Source organism: Bison bison, unplaced genomic scaffold (assembly GCF_000754665.1).
Source record: "Bison bison bison isolate TAMUID 2011002044 unplaced genomic scaffold, Bison_UMD1.0 scf7180017864472, whole genome shotgun sequence".
Classification (NCBI taxonomy): Eukaryota; Metazoa; Chordata; class Mammalia; order Artiodactyla; family Bovidae; genus Bison; species Bison bison.
The window spans coordinates 11,154,223-11,172,515 of NW_011495033.1; the positions used below are offsets into that span (position 1 = coordinate 11,154,223).

At 38.9% G+C, this 18,293-nt stretch overlaps 1 protein-coding gene across 2 annotated transcripts in view; it reads right to left on the reverse strand.

Annotated features, from left to right (window-relative positions):
* GGNBP2 (gametogenetin binding protein 2) overlaps window positions 1–17,948 on the reverse strand; it is a 25,053-nt gene extending 7,105 nt beyond the window's left edge. Inside the window, exons 1-6 of one of the 2 annotated variants that reach the window (XM_010861555.1) lie at window positions 17,746–17,948; window positions 15,112–15,365; window positions 12,643–12,741; window positions 8,406–8,519; window positions 1,379–1,588; window positions 173–347 (exon numbers count right to left, since the gene is read on the reverse strand). In XM_010861555.1, the coding sequence (XP_010859857.1) occupies window positions 173–347; window positions 1,379–1,588; window positions 8,406–8,519; window positions 12,643–12,741; window positions 15,112–15,365; window positions 17,746–17,826 (933 nt within the window). In that variant the 5' untranslated portion in view covers window positions 17,827–17,948. The remainder of the gene's footprint in view (window positions 1–172; window positions 348–1,378; window positions 1,589–8,405; window positions 8,520–12,642; window positions 12,742–15,111; window positions 15,366–17,745) is intronic. The other variant, XM_010861556.1, reaches the window with a different exon arrangement.
* Between the last annotated feature and the right edge of the window lie 345 nt (window positions 17,949–18,293).

Below are 18,293 nucleotides of genomic sequence, written 5' to 3' on the forward strand. Positions count from 1 at the left end.
CAGAGCCTGTGCTGTGCGACAAGAGAAGCTACCACAGTGAGAAGGCCACAAGAAAAAAGCCCTCATGTAGCAAAGAGACCCAGTACAATCAAGAAATAATTAGAAAAAAAAAAAAAAAGATTCCATCTAATAACTAAGCAGTCCAGACACTGAAGCAGTCCACTGTTCTTACCTCAAAACTCTTGCGTAAAGCATCAACACCAAGATAGAAAAGCATCTGCCATGTCTGCTCTTCTGCCCGCAGTTTTTGCCAGATTCGATGCAGTCTTTCATAAAGATGAATTCCCAAGCAGGTCAGAACTTCTTCTTGAGCTATATCTATTGTCTTAGCATGCCTTTCTCTTCTCCTGTAAAGAAGAATAAATCACACATGTTTCCTACAACTCTTAAGCTGAAACAGTAAGAGATTGATAACACCTCTCTGCAGGTTCAGGTTTTAAACATAATCTGCATATCTAGTAAACAAACTAATAACAAGACATTTATACATTCAAACTCAACATATATATAAATACACAAGCACACATGTATATTACCAATGCAAAATACACATGCAAGTAGAACTTAGTCCTAATACTGCTAAAAAGAAGGTAATTCAGGAACTGGCCCTAAAGAAATGTTTTTGGGGGCACAAAGACGTCACATATTTAAGTGTCCAGCTCATAGCAGGCATGACAGTTCACCTTCCAATTATACCAAATGCCTACTTGGTTTTTGTTCTTTTTGATGGGGAATGGAGAAAGACAATGCCAAAGTGATTCAATCCCGGGCAAAAGCCCTCTAGGCTAGTCTTCACTAGAAATGATCACCAACTTCAGTGACAGAAGTGGTGTTTGTATTCTAAATGCCTAGCAGAAAACAGGCACTCAAATGACAGCTAATACACAAAACAGAGGGGGAGTGGGTTCAATGTATTCTGTGAACAATTTTTCCTGACTTTTACAACAAAGCCAGAGATAAAATTTTAGGTTCCTCTGTAATTTAATAATAACATCCACAGTTCATGAATTACATTCAGTAAAGTATTTCTTAAACCCCTGTTGCAAAGATCTTGTTTCCTATGCAAAAACCGTCATTATAAACAAAATTTAAACATGGAAATGCATGGATGGAGGGGAGGAAAAAATCCCTTCTAATCATTTTCAAGTGAAAATGATAAGCTATAATAATAAAAGCCAAAAAAAGCCGGAATTCCTACTTCAAGCAACAATAAGCAGACAATGGATCAATACTTTCTCCCTTTTTTTACTCAACTAAATGCATATTTAAAAAAAAGCAAAATCTGTACAGGCACACTTTAATTTACACACATATGTACTGAGGCAGAAGGATAAAATGAAGCAAAGCGCTAGATAGCCCATTCTAGCAAATTACATACTCATACCCTCCTGCGAACTCTGGCTCAGCACGACCCAGAAGATGTGCAATGAAGTCTGTCTCACAGCAAACATGAATGTGTCGCTCGTGTGGACAGCACCGCAAGCCTTCATAAAGTGCAGCACAGTAGCCCTTCTCTTTGCTGCAATCAAGTTCACCAATAAGGATATTATAGGCTCGCAGGACTTTATTTTTGCAATCAGTACAAAACCTGTTGAAAAGAAAAATTTCAAAATTAAGAACTGGCTGTGTAATTATTTCATGAGGTATTTAACAGTTTACTAGACAATGACACTCCCCTCCCACATTGAGTATTAAAAAAAGCCTCCACACACTGAAGTCATACACATATAAGGTAAATACACATTTAGGGATTACACAGCTATAGCTAGTTCTCCACTTGCAAATGCTTTTTAAACTAGAGAAACACATGGGCCTAAAAGAATGAAGCAGATAAATATCTGTTAGTTCATAAAATACATGCCCAGAAGATATTAGTTGCCAAGGACTATGTATCGTCACTTCACGAGCTATCTGTGCAGGTCAGAAATAGAACAACAGAGGCTACCAACCAATGACTCTAGGATCCCTCTCCTTTCAGTCTCTGAAAATAGTTGGTATCTTCAACCAGTAAAGTGTTAGTTGCTCAGTCGTGCCCGACTCTTTGTTACCCCATGGACTGCAGCCCACCAGGCTCCTCGGTCCATGAGATTTTCCAGGCAAGGATATTGGAGTGGGTTGCCATTTCCTTCTCCAGGGGATCTTCCTAACTCAGGGATTGAACCCGGGTCTCCTGCACTGCAGGCAGATTCTTTACTGACTGAGCTACAAGGGAAGCCCTTCAACCAGTAAACCTTGATTCAAATGTTGACATTTTAATAAATACATCACCAACTAAGTATTAATATGTAGGGTGGGGAGGGCAAGAAGAATAGGAAAGTGGTACATGTATTTTTAGTTTACTGGTAATTTCCTAAATGTCAAATTCTTTCTTCCACACACACAAAAAAGTATGTTTCTCAACACACACATAAATAATATATACAACATATATGTAGAAATGTATTTCAACTTAAGTGTACTGAGAGAGTTGGACTGTGAAGAAGGCTGAGTGCCAAAGAATTAATGCTTTTGAACTGTGGTGTTGGAGAAGACTCTTGAGAGTCCCTTGGACTGCAAGGAGATCCAACCAGTCCATTCTGAAGGAGATCAGCCCTGGGATTTCTTTGGAAGGAATGATGCTAAAGCTGAAACTCCACTACTTTGGCCACCTCATGCGAAGAGTTGACTCATTGGAAAAGACTCTGATGCTGGGAGGGATTGGGGGCAGGAGGAGAAGGGGACGACAGAGGATGAGATGGCTGGATGGCATCACTGACTCAATGGACATGAGTCTGAGTGAACTCCGGTAGCTGGTGATGGACAGGGAGGCCTGGCGTGCTGTGATTCATGGGGTTGCAAAGAGTCGGACACGACTGAGCGACTGAACTGAACTAAATGCGGTAAAAGTGTAGAAGAGCATGTGAAGTAGAAGGATAACAATATTTTCTTCTAGAAACCAAACATCATTCAATCAGAAAAGAAAAAATAAGAGTCTGGTCTATTTTTGAATTCCTAAAGTAAGGAAGAATTCGGTCAGGCTCACAATATTAGTAATTGGCTCTCTGAGAAGATTGGCTGTGATGGAATGAGGAAATTTTGCTCTCTATGATTTAAATTTATCTATCCAGGTGAGCTTATCTACTCCCACAGCGGTTCCCGTCAACATATCAACTCCACAGCTCCGCTCAAGGCTCTGTCCTTGCCTGAAGGCCAGACCCATGCTGAAAAATGCGGGACAACATAGATGTCCAAAACCAAGGGCAACACAGTCCCCTTCCTATGTTACCTTCCATAGGTGTGAAGAAATCACCATTTACACAGTCACCCAGGATGGAACCTCAGGTAATTCCAACTCCTTAGTTAATTGCAACTCCTGCTTTTAGGGGTGGAGCCAATTGGTATCAACTCTTTCTTACACTGAGGAAGGTTACTTCTTTTCAACTCCCTCTGCCCTGTTTTAAATTGCCTAGTCAATTAAAAAAAAAAAAATGCTTCCTAATACATTTCCCTGCTTCCACTCTTACTAGCTCTAATGCAGCTCTCATACCAAAATAATTTTTTAAAACATCTCATTACCTCACTCTCAGCTTAAAAACCTCCCCACCATCTACAAATAAAGTTCAAACTTGTTAAGGCCTCCGGTGCTTTCTTCTCTTACCCAACCTACTATTTCCAGACTTTTTCCCAAGACCCGCCTCTCCCTTCATGGTCCCTCTACACTGCCCTGCCCCCGTACATATACAATATATACAAATGGACTACTTTCATTTTTCTTTAATTGAAGTATAGCTGATGTATGATGTTGTGTTAGTTTCTGGTGTATACCACAGTGATTCAGATACACACACAGACACACACACAAGTTCTTTCCCATAGTCTTTTCCATAATGGTTTATTACAGAATATTGAATATAGTTCCTGTGCTATATATACAGTAGGATCTTGTTGTTTATCTATTTTATACATAGCAATGTGTGTACCTGCTAATCCCAAACTCCTAATTTATCCCTCCCCTGTTTTCTTCCCCCTCTGGTAACCATAAGCTGGTTTTCTATGTCTGTGAGTCCGTTTCTGTTTTGTAAGTAAGTTGATTTGTATCATATTTTAGATTCCACATATAAGTGATATCATATGGAATTTGCCTTTGTGATTTACTTCACTTAATGTGATAATCTCTGGGGTTTCCCAGGTGGCTCTGTGGTGAAGAATCCACCTGCTAATGCAGGAGACACAAGAGATGCAGGTTTGATCACCAAGTCGGGAAGATCCCGTGGAGGAGGAAAATGGTAACCCACTTCAGTATTTTTGCCTAGAAAATTCCATGGACAGAGGAGCCTGGCCACAGAGAGTCAGACAAAACTGAGCAACTAAGCACAGAACATGATCATCTCCAGGTCCATCCATGCTGCTACAAATGGCATTATTTTGGTCCTTCTTCTGGCTGAGCAGTACTCCACTGTGTGCATGCATGGGCACACACATCATCTCCCTAATCCACTCACCTGTCAATGAACATTTAGGTTGCTTCCATGGACAATGGATTACTTTGTACATAACTGATGCGTCCCTACTACAAAGTCTTTTTTTGCTTCTGCTTCCTCCCCACTCCCCTCCACATCCATCTCCATTTGCCTAAATCATACCCATCCTTAAAAAAGCCTCTTGCAATTTCCATAACTAAAATTCAACCTTCCTGTATTCCCATTATCTCTGACTTACACTTATCATTATAGCATTTACCCTTACAATGTCATACAATTATTTTGTTATGCACATCTTTTTGACCCAATAGCAGATAACTCTGTTTCTTGAAATGAATATCTGTTAAAACAGAAGCTCTAAGCCCACTTTGTAAACAGATGCAATCATGTTGGCAAGTAAAGTTAAATCACTGTTTCACTAACAGTTAAAAAAGAGACACAGAAATATACAAAAATTAATTCAAAATGTGTTAAAGACCTAAATATTAAGACCTGAAACTGTAAAACTGTTAGAGAACATGTAACAATGGAATAGGTGATGACTTCTCGCATATGGAATCAAAAGCACAAGGAACAAAATAAAAAAGACAAATGAGACTGCATCAAACCTAAAAACTTCTGTGCAGTAAAGGAAACAACAGAGTGAAGGCCAACCTATGGAACAGAGAAAGTATTTACAGACCACACACTGGACAAGGGGTTAATGTATAGAATACGGCACTCTCACAATTCAATAACAGACAAAAAAAAAGTAGGATTAAAAAGTGGACAAAGGACATGAACAGACACTTCAAAGAGAGGCTAGTAAGTACATGATAAAATGCTCAACATCACTAATCATCAGGGAGATGCTAATCAAAACCACATGAGATCACCTCAAGCCCACTGTATGGCCACTATCAAAAATTAGAAAAGAGAGACTTCCCTGGTGGCTCGGCAGCTAAGACTGCACTCCCAATGCAGGGAGCCCAGGTTCAATCCCTGGTCTGGGAACCAGATTTCACACACCACAACTAGAGTTCACAGGCTCCAACTAAAGAGCCCTAATGCCGCAATGAAGACTGAAGACCCCAAGTGCATCAACTAAGACCCAGCACAACCAAATATATATATATATATATATATATAGTTTTTTTTTTAATTAGAAAATAACAAGTGTTGTCAAGGATCTGGAAATACTGGAACCCTTCCTTGCACACTGTTGACAAGATTATAAAGTGGCTGCCAGCATGGCAAATAGTATAGCATTTCCTTAAAAAATTAAGAATAGAATTACCATATAATCCAGCAATCCCAATTCTGGGAACACATACAAAAGAATTAAAAACGGAATCTCCAAGAGCTTTTGGCACACATCCATGTTCACTACAGCATTTTTCACAAAAGCCAATATGTGAGAACAACCTAAATGTCCACTGATAGATGGACACAGTGTATACATACAATGGGACATTATTCATCCTTAAAAAGAGATAATTCTGTCATGTGTTAAAACATGGGTAAACCTTGAGGACATTATGCTAAGTGAAACAAGCTAAACACAAAAGACAAATACGGCATGATCCCACCTATATGAGTTACATGAAGTGACTGAACTCAAACAGAAAACAGAACGGTGGCTGGCAGGGGGTGCAGGGAGACGGAGACGAGGAGTTTTCAGTCAACAGGTGGGTTTAGCTTCAGTCACACAAGATGAAAAAGTTCTAGAGATCCAGTGCACAATAGCTAGTAAATAGTTGACAGTACTGTGCTATACACTTAAAAACTGTTAAGAAGTAAACGCATGTTATGTATTTTTTATCACAATTTTTAAAAAGTCTTCCCCTTGGTGGGAGAAATGGTCTTAGACACAGAAATAAAATTACTTCCACATTTTGAGGCTATAAATGGTAAGTCTACATTTTTTTAGTAAATAAATGGTTAAATATCATATAGTACCAATAATAAAGCTTGAAATATTTTCCCTATATCTTACTGCTTTAAATCATCAGTTTAATATGTTTGACTGTACATGATCGTTAAGTAGCATAAACATAAGCAAACAGTCATTTAAAATTTTATACAGAAGCTGTAAGAAAGTGATTTTTCCTGTTTTCAAAAGTAACCTTGCACACAAATTAAAAAAAAAAAGTTTCTTAAGACAGAGGTTTCAGAGTTTCTAACACCTAATTTCTAATAATGCACTATTATAATTTAAATAGTGTTATAAAATCTTTATTATACACTGCTCAGAAAAATCTATTAAATAAAAATAGATGTGCCAAGAACATCCACTATTCAGACCTTTAGAAATCATTTTCAACTGACTGTACCTCAAAAACTCAAACTGTACCTAAAATAAGAACTAGTTACACAGGAATAACAAGGACTTGCAAATCTGGCAGACGCATATTCCCTGATGTGCTTACTATGTGCCAGATACTGTTCTAAGTAAGTCTTATTATGTATCATCAATCCTAACAAATTTAATCTTATAATAAGTTCTATAGGAATACTATTTTTTCTTAAAACAGAAAAACACGGAAGCACAGAAAAGTAATCTGTACAAAGTTATAATCAGTAGAACCCAGATTCACTGCAATCTTCCTTAACTGCTCCTAATTGTACTTCTTCCCCTGAATCCTTAATATATTTATAAAACGGACTCCACCTTTCCTATAAAATACTGCCCCCCAAACACAGGAAATATCTGCAACCAATATAGGAAATTTCAAAATGTTAGCTCTAGTAACTACTAATTTATCACCCAAAAAAGCTCTTTTGGATGGGCCAATTCATACTGAATACAAGGAAATATATATTGAAAAAGAAAGGTATCTATGACGGACCTATACATTCATTTGTTTTACATTTACTTCCCAAACTCCAAATAACTGACATTCTCTATTCTTTTCGGTACAATCAACCAATAAGGCAAAAAACAAGAAAGTTGTAATTGAAAAAAGAAAAACACTTAATAAACTTAGTATGCAGATTAAGTCATTAGCTCATTGCCATATGAACACCAACCTTGATAATGCCAGTTTTTATAATTTACGTGTGTTTTCTAGAAGCGTCCCCAAAGTAATTGTGTATATCTGTCCCAAAGACATAAGACACATAACCACAAACCCAACACGTGACAAACAGCACAACGCCACCTCTAGATGCCTCCTTTATGGGTTTCCTTTCCTACTGTACTCTCCCTCCCTATGAATTTGCAAATGTTAATGACACTTGGAAAATTCTTTGTAAAGTAGTATTCTAAAAAGAAAAATCTGAAGTTACTTTTATAATACACGAAGCACATGATTTCCAACTCTATTTTTAGCTCTTGACAAAGAAAAAATAATTGAAAATATTACTAAGTAAAAGCTGCTATTTTAACTTTAATTTTGAAAATGATACCATGAAACACATCCATCAAAAACAAGGAATATAAGAATTTCCACAGTGATTAAGTACACTTTATTCAATTCACAGTCACTCTGTGTTCCTTGAAAGGCTGGCCTGGAACCAACAGGTAAAACACAAGAAGGTCAACACTGAGCATCGTGCCATAAAGGAACTTCCTGCCCTAGCACTAAGCTCCGCCTGGTGGCAGGTATTAACGGGAGGGCTGGAGTACTATGGCACCCCACTCCAGTACTCCTGCCTGGAAAATCCCATGGACGGAGGAGCCTGGTAGACTGCAGTCCACGGGGTCGCTAAGAGTCGGACACGACTGAGCGACTTCACTTTGACTTTTCACTTTCATGCATTGGAGAGGGAAATGGCAACCCACTCCAGTGTTCTTGCCTGGAGAATCCTAGGGATGGGGGGGCCTGGTGGGCTGCCGTCTATGGGGTCGCACAGAGTCGACACGACTGAACCGACTTAGCAGCAGCAGTAGAGTCCTATTACAGGAAGAAGGTGACTGACACCTAAAGCATCTTCCCACTACATCATCATGACCTTTGGACTTACCTGTGTTTTCGCAGATACGTTTCTAGCGTTTCTAAAAGACAACTAGAGTCGATTAAAACTACTTCATCCCTGCATTCTTGGGACATGAGTTCCCATACATCCATCCAACAACCTCTGCAGAAAGAAATAAATCTTAGTGAGATGGAGGAATATATAATGGAAAAACATTTTAAAAAGCGGAGTAAAGGAGTGCTTGATTTTACCTGGCTGTTCCCTGGAAAGGTCCATAATGGAAAATGATCCTACACTTGCTGTCCTTCCTGTGGTCTTCACTACTCCTCTTATCTGTACTTAACTTCTCTGAACTGACACTGCTACTGCTCCCTTCACTGTAGTACAGTACAGTACAAAGCTTAGTGACACTGAGATGATCTGAAGGAATAATTTCTATAGTCTAAATTAAGATCATGAACTCTTTAATACATTAAGATATATTAGTAGGGTAAGTTTGCAAATTTGTATATAATTACATATTTACTTTAACCATATTAAAATGTTATTTATACAGGAGCTCATATCTTTACACAAAAACGTGTGCTCAACTATTACGTTTACTTGATAATAATTTAACATTTACATTTATCAAGATAGTAACTGTTTAATATAGTAAGCATTTTATGAGCATATCTACTTGAAATGTTAAAGTCAAAAGGGCTGAAAAAATTGCAAAATATTTTCACTTCTATACACGGATCAACTTTCCACAAATTGAAAATGCTAACAAGTGTTGATCTACTTAATGTGACTTTATAGCTAGCCCATGGCAACAAAATTCTTATCTACCTTCATATTTACAAGTAGCTGGGAAAGTCACAAATTAATCTAATTAAATAAAATTTTACATTTTTGAAAATAAAGATAGCATACTAAGATGAACACTTAACACAGCCTAAATTAGTAGTACTACACAAATAATTTTTTAAAAACTTACTAAAAACTTCCCAGACTCTCCCTCCCCCACAGGTTTCAATGTGGCGCTGGTCACGCATTTTGCTTTGTTGCAGATGTGCATTCCAAGAGAAATGTGTTTCTATTTTCCATTCAATGATAGTCTTCTTGATTTTTCATGATTCTGAACAACTGGCTCCTGCCTGTTCTTCTGCAGGTCTCACTAGTCCTAGAAATTCATTACCTGGGATGCTTGAGATGGAAACACTTCTGAATCTTTACTTAACCTACTTTCTATAGCTAAATAGGTATTTCTCAACCCCCTGCCCACCATATAAGATCAGACATACAATTCAGCTCCCTAGTCTCATCTCACAAGGGCTTAAGAAAGGGTGAATGGTTCTTGTTTTTGAAGCAAACACCTCAACTCCTGCTCTGCCTTGCATGTTACATCCTTCTACTCTCATCTCCCAAATTTCAAATTTTCTAATTATGCTTCAGTGATCCACATAACTCTCAAATTCTCAGTTTTGATGAAAAGGGCTGGGGAATGACTATTATACCATCAGAATGTGAAAGCATTATTCTAAAACAACTTGAAATTCTATAACTCAAATCAAGATTTTATCCATAATCTCTCCAAACCAAATGTCTTTATACTTCTTCTTCCTGTCAAGATCAAGCTTTCTGAAAAAGGGAGTCTTTTCACTTCTTTGTTCTACTTCCATACTTTCCACTGACAGCTTAGTCCATTAAGACCCTGCAATGCATGCATTTTTCTACACATTCTGATCTGGATTCTGATGCATTCAACCACAGATCCGCTCATCAAGATCACCAATTATCTTGGTGTTGCTATATCCAATGGACTCTGAGGTCCTTGATAACTCAGCAACCTTCAACACAGCTGTCCAACTCCCTGCCCCCCAAAACACTCTTTTCCCGTGGTTTCCTCCTGCCTCTCCAGCCACTCTCTCAAGTTTCTTTAGACTTATTCTTTCTTACCATTAAACTGAAGTCCTCAGCATTCCTTTCTGTTACCCTACTCTTCCTGTAGGTGATCTTATACGGCTGACCACTGAACAACACGAGGCTGACTTGCGCAGGTCAACTTACACGTGGATTTTTTTCAATAGTAAATACCACCGCACTACACAATCTGCAGTTACTGAATATGAGGACATGAAGGAACCATGTATAATATATGAAATTGCCAACTAGCAGTTACACTAAAATTTTCCACTGTGTGGAGGATCTGTGCTCCTAACCCCTGTGCTGTTCAAGAGTCAGCGGTACACCACCCATCAGCTACAGGCCTACAACCTGGGCCTAGACCTTTCTTTCAGACCACACACTTACTCCCAGACAATAACCTAGGTTTGCTTGTATGAATATGAGAATACTCTAAGAAAGACTGAACTGGACTGTTACTATTGGTTAGGCTAAAACCTAATTAACTGTATTATACCTTCCCCTGAAGAAAATGAAAGGGGGGAACAACAGTGGAAAAATACAAAAAGTCATAGTAGCACAGAATGGCGGTGACCATCCAAAGTGGAGGAGAAGTCTTGGCTAAGCAGACTATACTCTGACCAGCTATCCACATGGCACGGGGAATAACTGAAACTACCTTAGGAGGTGTTGCTTAAGATCAACTAACTCCACTCACACTGATTGCATAATTCGGCAAACAATCTTCCAAAACATCTGGCTTCCTATGTGGTAGGGCTAGAGCTGACATTGGATGTGAAGCCTGTGGAGGTTATGTTTTTTATTTCTAAGCTAAAACATAGGCAGACACAGCTATATGTCAATTTAATGAAAGTAATCAATGAAGCAAAGTCAAGAACAAGAGAGCAATGGAATCCAGAGCAAAAATGGAACGACTGGTCTTTGTAGGAAGGTAGCAATGGGCACAGATGTTTACCATGTGAGGTAGCTCTTGCTTTTCAGTTCCTCAGTGACAAACATTCATAATCAAGAAACAGAAGGCAGGCTTTGTATTGTATCAGACTATTCTGTGGTTTTAGTCAACAGGTTATTCAGATAAAGGTTACTGTCCAATGAAAATCAGACTAAATTCTGCACTCAGAGAGTCAGGAATTCTTTAAAGATACTGGTAAATCAGGTATGTGAAATAATTATCCTTAGATAACCATTTGAGGTTGTACAGAGCTTTACTGCGTTTAGAGTTCTCACATTTAGAAATCATGTGTGATTCTTATGTAAATCTTGATTCTAACAAATCAATGTAAGAAGACACTTTCAGAGAGAGTCGGTGAAACGTGAATATCAACTGGGTATTACATTATTGTAGTTAAGTTTTTGTTAGGTGTTATAATGGCACTGTCATGAAAGAAAATGTCACTGTATTTAGAGATGAATGTAGTAGTAAAATAACATGATGTCTGGAATTTGCTTTAAAATACTTCAGCAAAGGAAAAGGCAAACAAATGAAATAAATGTGGCAAATCCTGGTAACAAGTGAGTCTGGGTAAAGGTATTTGGGGGCAACAGGGTCCTTGTATAGTCTCTCTACTTTTCTATGTGTTTGACAGTCTTCATGATGAAAGTTTAAAAAAATTTTTTTGTTCCTGAGTATGGGGGCAAAAAAGAGATTAACATACCACCACCTGGTCATCCAGATCTTTTTACCAAGGAGGAAAATGTCAACAATACTAACGAGATGTTCAAAAAACTAACTTCTAAAATTAATTCAGGAGCACAGTTTTATATCATCCCATTCTCCCCAAAAGTTACTTCTTAGAAACTCCCTTCAAATTCCATGACTTCTCCTTACCACCCACCCCCAACCCCAAGCAATTTTCAAGGGGAAACTTGACACTGAGCTGGGAGAAGGGGGCAGCCTTGGGCACTGTAGCATCTAATCAAGAAGAAAACTGCAAATTAGTTACATAAATTCACATTGCTTTAACTAACTCAAGGGTTTTTTGGTAAATCCTTGATAAATTATTAGGGAGACCTAAAGACAAGAAAGACAAGAAAAATAATTTATACAACTATTAGGTTAAAAAATGACACCACTACTTTGAAAAAATTAATACTGGCTACATAAATTAACCAAAGATCTCAACCTCCTTTCCCTGAAACACATTTAATACAAGGGAAAAAAACTTTTAGAAGTGAAACTTATACTGAGACCCTATATAGACCCAATGCAAAAAGAACTAGGAGACATATTTATTTTGACCAATTATATGGTGTTCTATTTTACAGTGTAAACAATTAATGAAATAAAACTAGCATTGTTTCTTCTCTTTTTACCAAATAGGATCAACATTTATAATCTTAACACTAACAAAGTATCTTGATAATCAATTTTACTTACCCCAAAGGTTTTGGTTTGTGCGTGTCTAAGGAGTGCAACTGACATCTCTTGTTCTTTTTACTTTTTGGAATAGCATCTATCATGTCATTTAGTTTGGACCTAATAAATAAACAAATAATAAAAAATAAATAAACCATTAAAGGTCTGATTAACATTAATTTTTCTTGAGAATTTTCAAAATCTTTATGCTCTTTAATGAGAAGTATATTTAAAGTATTACAGACGTATCACTTTGAAAAATTCTCTTCAAATGAACTCTAACCCAAGGGTCTATACAATATTCCTATTCCATTCCCAGACTATCAGAATGTTGAAGGAGGCCTGCTCTATTCAACATACTCTTTCCCTTAGTCTGCATCCATCTCATTCATCCCTACGTCTGCATTGTATATAGCAGTGTGCCTGGCACTCCAATATTTTATGACTTATTGCTACCTGACACTCAGCCATACTCCCTTATCCAAACTTACACTATCCTTGACAATTCCCTGGTGGTCCAGTGGTTAGGACTCTGAGCGCTCACTACCAAGAGCCCAGGTTCAATCCCTGCTCAGGGATCTAAAATCCCACAAGCTGTGCAGTATGGCCAAAAAAAAAAAAGAGGCGGGGGAGGTTAATTAAAAATAAAATAAACAGGGGATTCCCTGGTGGCTCAATGGTAAAGAATCTGAGTGCCAATGCAGGAGACATGGGTTCAATCCCTGTTCTGCCAAGATCCCACATGCCATGGAGCAACTAAGCCCATGAGCCACAACTATTAAGCCTATGCTCTAGAAACCGGGAGCAGGAACTATGAAAGCTCACAAGCCGAAGAGCCCGTGCTCCGTAAGAGAAACCACTGCAATGGGAAGCCCGCGCACCACAACTAGAGAAGAGCCCCACTCTCTGCACCTAGCATAAAGCTCAAGTAGTAACGAAGACCCAGCACAGTCAAAATAAAAATAATTGTTAAAAGTCCTAGCTCATATAGCTAATAAGTTTTTAAAAAATAAATAAACATACATTATCCTTGATGAAGAGCCTTCAACAGAAATGTTATGCAAATACAGAAATACATAATGCTAAACATCCAAATCCTGAATCCAACCAATAAGCATAGGTTGTCAACTCTTAAATATATCCAGAATTAGATCATTTCTCATCACCGCCACTGTTATGACCCTTGTCCAACTTGCCTCTCTAGCTTAGTCAATTCCAACAGTTGGCCTCCCAAATGGTCTCCTTGCCGTCTACCCTTTGCCTTTACATTCTACGTTTCACTTAGCAGCTGGAGTCATCTTTCCAAGACAAAAATCATATTCTTCTATCTCTATTTAGAAATCCTTCAAAGCTTCTTTTCTTAGGCAGAATAAAAATCCATAATCTCTACCACCACCTTCAGACAGCTTCTCTTTTCCTATTCACACCACTTACCCTTTGGTGATCACATTTCACCTGATAGGTGGGTGTGTGGATACATGTGCGTGTGTGTATGTGTATATACATATGTATGTGTATATATATATGCATATGCTGATGACACAAATTTATATCCCTAGGCCAGAACTCTCTGAACTCTACTTGCACTCCCAATTGCTACCTCAAATTAATATGCCCAAAAGTCAGCTCTGCGAAATTGCTCCTCCTAGGGCTTCCAAGGTGGTCTAGTGATTAAGAATCTGCCTTTCAGTGCAGGGGACTCAGGTTCCATCCCCGGTTGGGGAACTAAAATCCCACATGCCTCGGGGCAACTTAGTCCAGGCACTGCAACTACTGGATCCAGCCATTTCCCATTATCTCTGTGGCCACTATACTGGTCACTATTCTTTCTTGCATGGACTATTGAACAGCTTGTTTCTCTGCTTTCCACTTACTCGTAACACAGAGGTAAAAGGAAGCGTAACTCCAAGGTAGACCACGTACTCCTCTGCTCAAAACCTTCCCAAATCTTCCCGTCTCAGAGTTAAGATAAAAGACCTCAGCATAGCACCACATAATTAGGCCTCTCGGTGCTCCTCTGACCTCATCTTTTATTACTGTTTCCTTCATTCATCTGCCCCCAGTCACAATGGCTTCCTTGCTATTCTTCAAACACGCCGGGGAAACTCCAATCTCTGAACCTTTACCCTGCTGCCCTTTCTCTGCTTCACCCAAATAACTACATGGCTCACTCCCTCACTCTATTCTAGCCTATATGCAATGTCATTTTATTAGAGCGGCCTTCCCTGACCACTCTCCACGTGAGTTCTACCCACTCATTCTCTATCTCTCTTACTGGTTTGTCTTCATAACAACACTCTTCAGGAAGTATATATTTGTTTACTGCCTGTCTCTCCCTCAAGAAAAGAAACTTTACAGTCATTGGCACACAGAAGTTACTTGTGGTAAATCTGAACTTAAGCTTTGCCCCAAAGTTAGAAAAAAGCTACCCACTGTCACTGAGTTTAAAAACTTAAGCAAACCCATTGTTTCCTAATTGATTATACTCACCCATGTACGTAAAATAATGTATAAAGCTTCTTTGCATCAGTCATGCAGCTTCGAGTTACAGACAGGACTCCCTTGGGCCCCACTGTCAGGGGTTCAAGGGCAGGATTTCCAGACTCCACAAGCTGGGAAAAGAGGCGTTCCACACTGCGACGACAACCCACACATGGCACAAGCTGAGAAAGTGCGCTCAAGACTTCACGTGATGTCACCACCATGGCAATACTTAGATCTTGTTGCTTAAGCATACTATGTCGCTGAGAAAAAAGGGAAAGAAAGATAAAGAAGAGTTCATAAGGAAGACATAAAATGACTTTCACTACTCCTTCTGATTCCTTATCCTTGTGCAGTAAGTACAACCCGGGCAGGGCCTGCCATCTACCTGCAACTGAGTCAGAAAGGCAAGATGGGTCAGCCTTACCCATGCTGCACTGAGTTTATTCCACAACCCTTACACTGCCCTCCCCGGAGCCCAGTTTTAGAATCTCAAGTATGAAAAACTCTGCTTACGGACTTTCCCCGGTGGTCTAATGGCTAAGACCCTGAGCTCCCAGTGCAGGGGGCACAGGTTCAGTCCTGAGCTGGGGAACTAAGATCCCGCATGCTGCACGGCACAGCTAAAATAAACAAACACTGCTTGGGATGCCAGGGCTGTGCAGTAGGTGACCAGCACAGCCAAAAGAAACCCTGCATCTGGAAATCCAGTGCTTGTTCAATGTGAGTATTAAGCGTAGTACTCTCACTTAAAACAAAAAGCTTTAAAAGAAAAAAGAATAAAAACAATGTAGCTTTACTATGTCTCCTTGTCAACCTTTAACAACACACTATGTTTAGCTGCATGAGTCAAGTTAGGATGGTGATCATGTAGGGCAGCAGTTCTCAACCTGGAGGCGTGAGCAGGTGTGTTACGGATCAGTGGGAGAGAACAAGGCCCATCTCACCTATGGAGGAGCCTGCAGTGAGTGAGTCGGAGAAGGCGATGGCACCCCACTCCAGTACTCTTGCCTGGAAAATCCCATGGACGGAGGAGCCTGGTAGGCTGCAGTCCATGGGGTCGCTAAGAGTCGGATACGACTGAGTGACTTCACTTTCACTTTTCATCTTCATGCACTGGAGAAGGCAATGGCAACCCACTCCAGTGTTCTTGCCTGAAAAATCCCATGGACAGCGGAGCCTGGTAGGCTGCCATCTATGGGGTCGCACAGAGTCGGACACGACTGAAGCGACTTAGCAGCAGCAGCAGCAGTGAGTAAAATGCTGGTGCATATGAATGTAGGGAAATAGACAAAAACTCCAGGAAGTAACTTCTACTTGGCTGGAGCTATAGTTATACTACAAGTAATGTAGTGTGCTGCTGCTAAGTCACCTCAGTCGTGTCCGACTCTGTGTGACCCCATAGACAGCAGCCCACTAGGCTCCCCCGTCCCTGGGATTCTCCATGCAAGAACACAGGAGTGGGTTGCCATTTCCTTCTCCAATGCATGAAAGTGAAAAGTGAAAGTGAAGTCACTCAGTCGTATCTGACTCTTAGCGACCCCATGGACTGCAGCCTACCAGGCTCCTCCGTCCATGGGATTTTCCAGGCAAGAGTACTGGAGTGGGGTGCCACTGCCTTCTTTGCCAATAATCCAGTTTACCAAAACAAATAAATAAAGGTGAGAAAGGTAACTCCCAAGAAGGATATTATCATATTTACCACTAACCTTTAATTCAGTTTTCTCCAAAATTTGAAACAATTTTGAAATAAATTAGCCATTTATCTTCCTTTATACTGATCATATATAGTATATTTACAAAGTATCACACTGTTTAAAAATTAAATAGGACTAGGAGTTTGGAATTAGTAGCCACAAACTATTACATTTTTTTAAAAGTCTTTATTGCATTTGTTACAATATTGCTTCTGTTTTTTATATTCTGGTTTTTTGGCCATGAGGCATGCAGGATCTCAGCTCCTCATCAGAGACAGAACTCACACCACACCCTTTGTATTAGAAAGTAAAGTCTTAACCACTGGACATCCAGGGAAGTCCCGCAAACTATTACATTTAAAATGCATAAACAACAAGGTCCTACTGTACAGCACAGGGAACTATAGCCAATCTTCTGGGATAAACCACAAAGGAAAAGAATGTAAAGAATGCATACATGTGTACAACTAGTCACTCTGCTGTACAGCAAAAATTAGCATGACATTGTATATCAACTATACTTCCATAAAAAAATAAAATAAAATTTAAAAAAGAATTAAATAAAAATCAGAAAATTCACAATACAAAGTTTTTTTTTTAAACCAAAGAAAACAATTACAGAAAATAACAAAGTTCTCAAAGAAAAGTTGTCTGTCCTATCCTTTAAAAACAGGGAAATTAAATTTAAAATTAAACCAGTGAAACTAATGCCTTACGGACATGTAAAATGGTAACACACCAACCACCACCAAAGCTTTCGCATCACAGGGATGTAAATGTAACTGGAGCAACAGTAAAAGAAAACAACCACACTGAACCTTACGACCTAGAGAGCCCTAGGTAAGATAAAATGACTGCTCACATCTCTGACTCCTTAAAACACACACATACACGCACATGCTCATGCACACACAAGCCATTTACAACATTAATTTTTAAAACTTACCTGAATGAACTGCTTCAGCTGTGTACCATTATTTTGATGCCCATCAAGATTTAACACATTGTCAGGAAATTCCATCACCATCTTAATATATAAAAGAATATAAATCAATTATTTTGCCTTCTTTGAAAGCATTGATACAGACTATTTTATAATATCCTAGGACAAAAATAGACTCCCCTAAAGCCAGATTTGCTCCCTCCCACCTCCATCAAAAAGTTAAAAAAAAAAAAAAATCCAAATTACAGTTTCTAAAGCCAGAAATGGTATAGTCATTAGAAGCAAGGGCACTGAATTCAGGCAGACCTGAATTCAAATGCACTTCTATTATAATTTACAATTTATGTCATAATTCTGGGCAAGTTACTTAACAAGTCTGATTTTCAGCTTCCTTATTTGTAAAATGAGATTAAGCAGTAACTTTTAGTATCTCTTATAGAACGGGTTGTAACTTATATTTAAAACTTATATTTAAAAATGTGTGTTGTAGTAGCTAATGAAAGCACTTAGTAAGTGAAATAACCTGATATCTTACATTAAGAATCCTGACA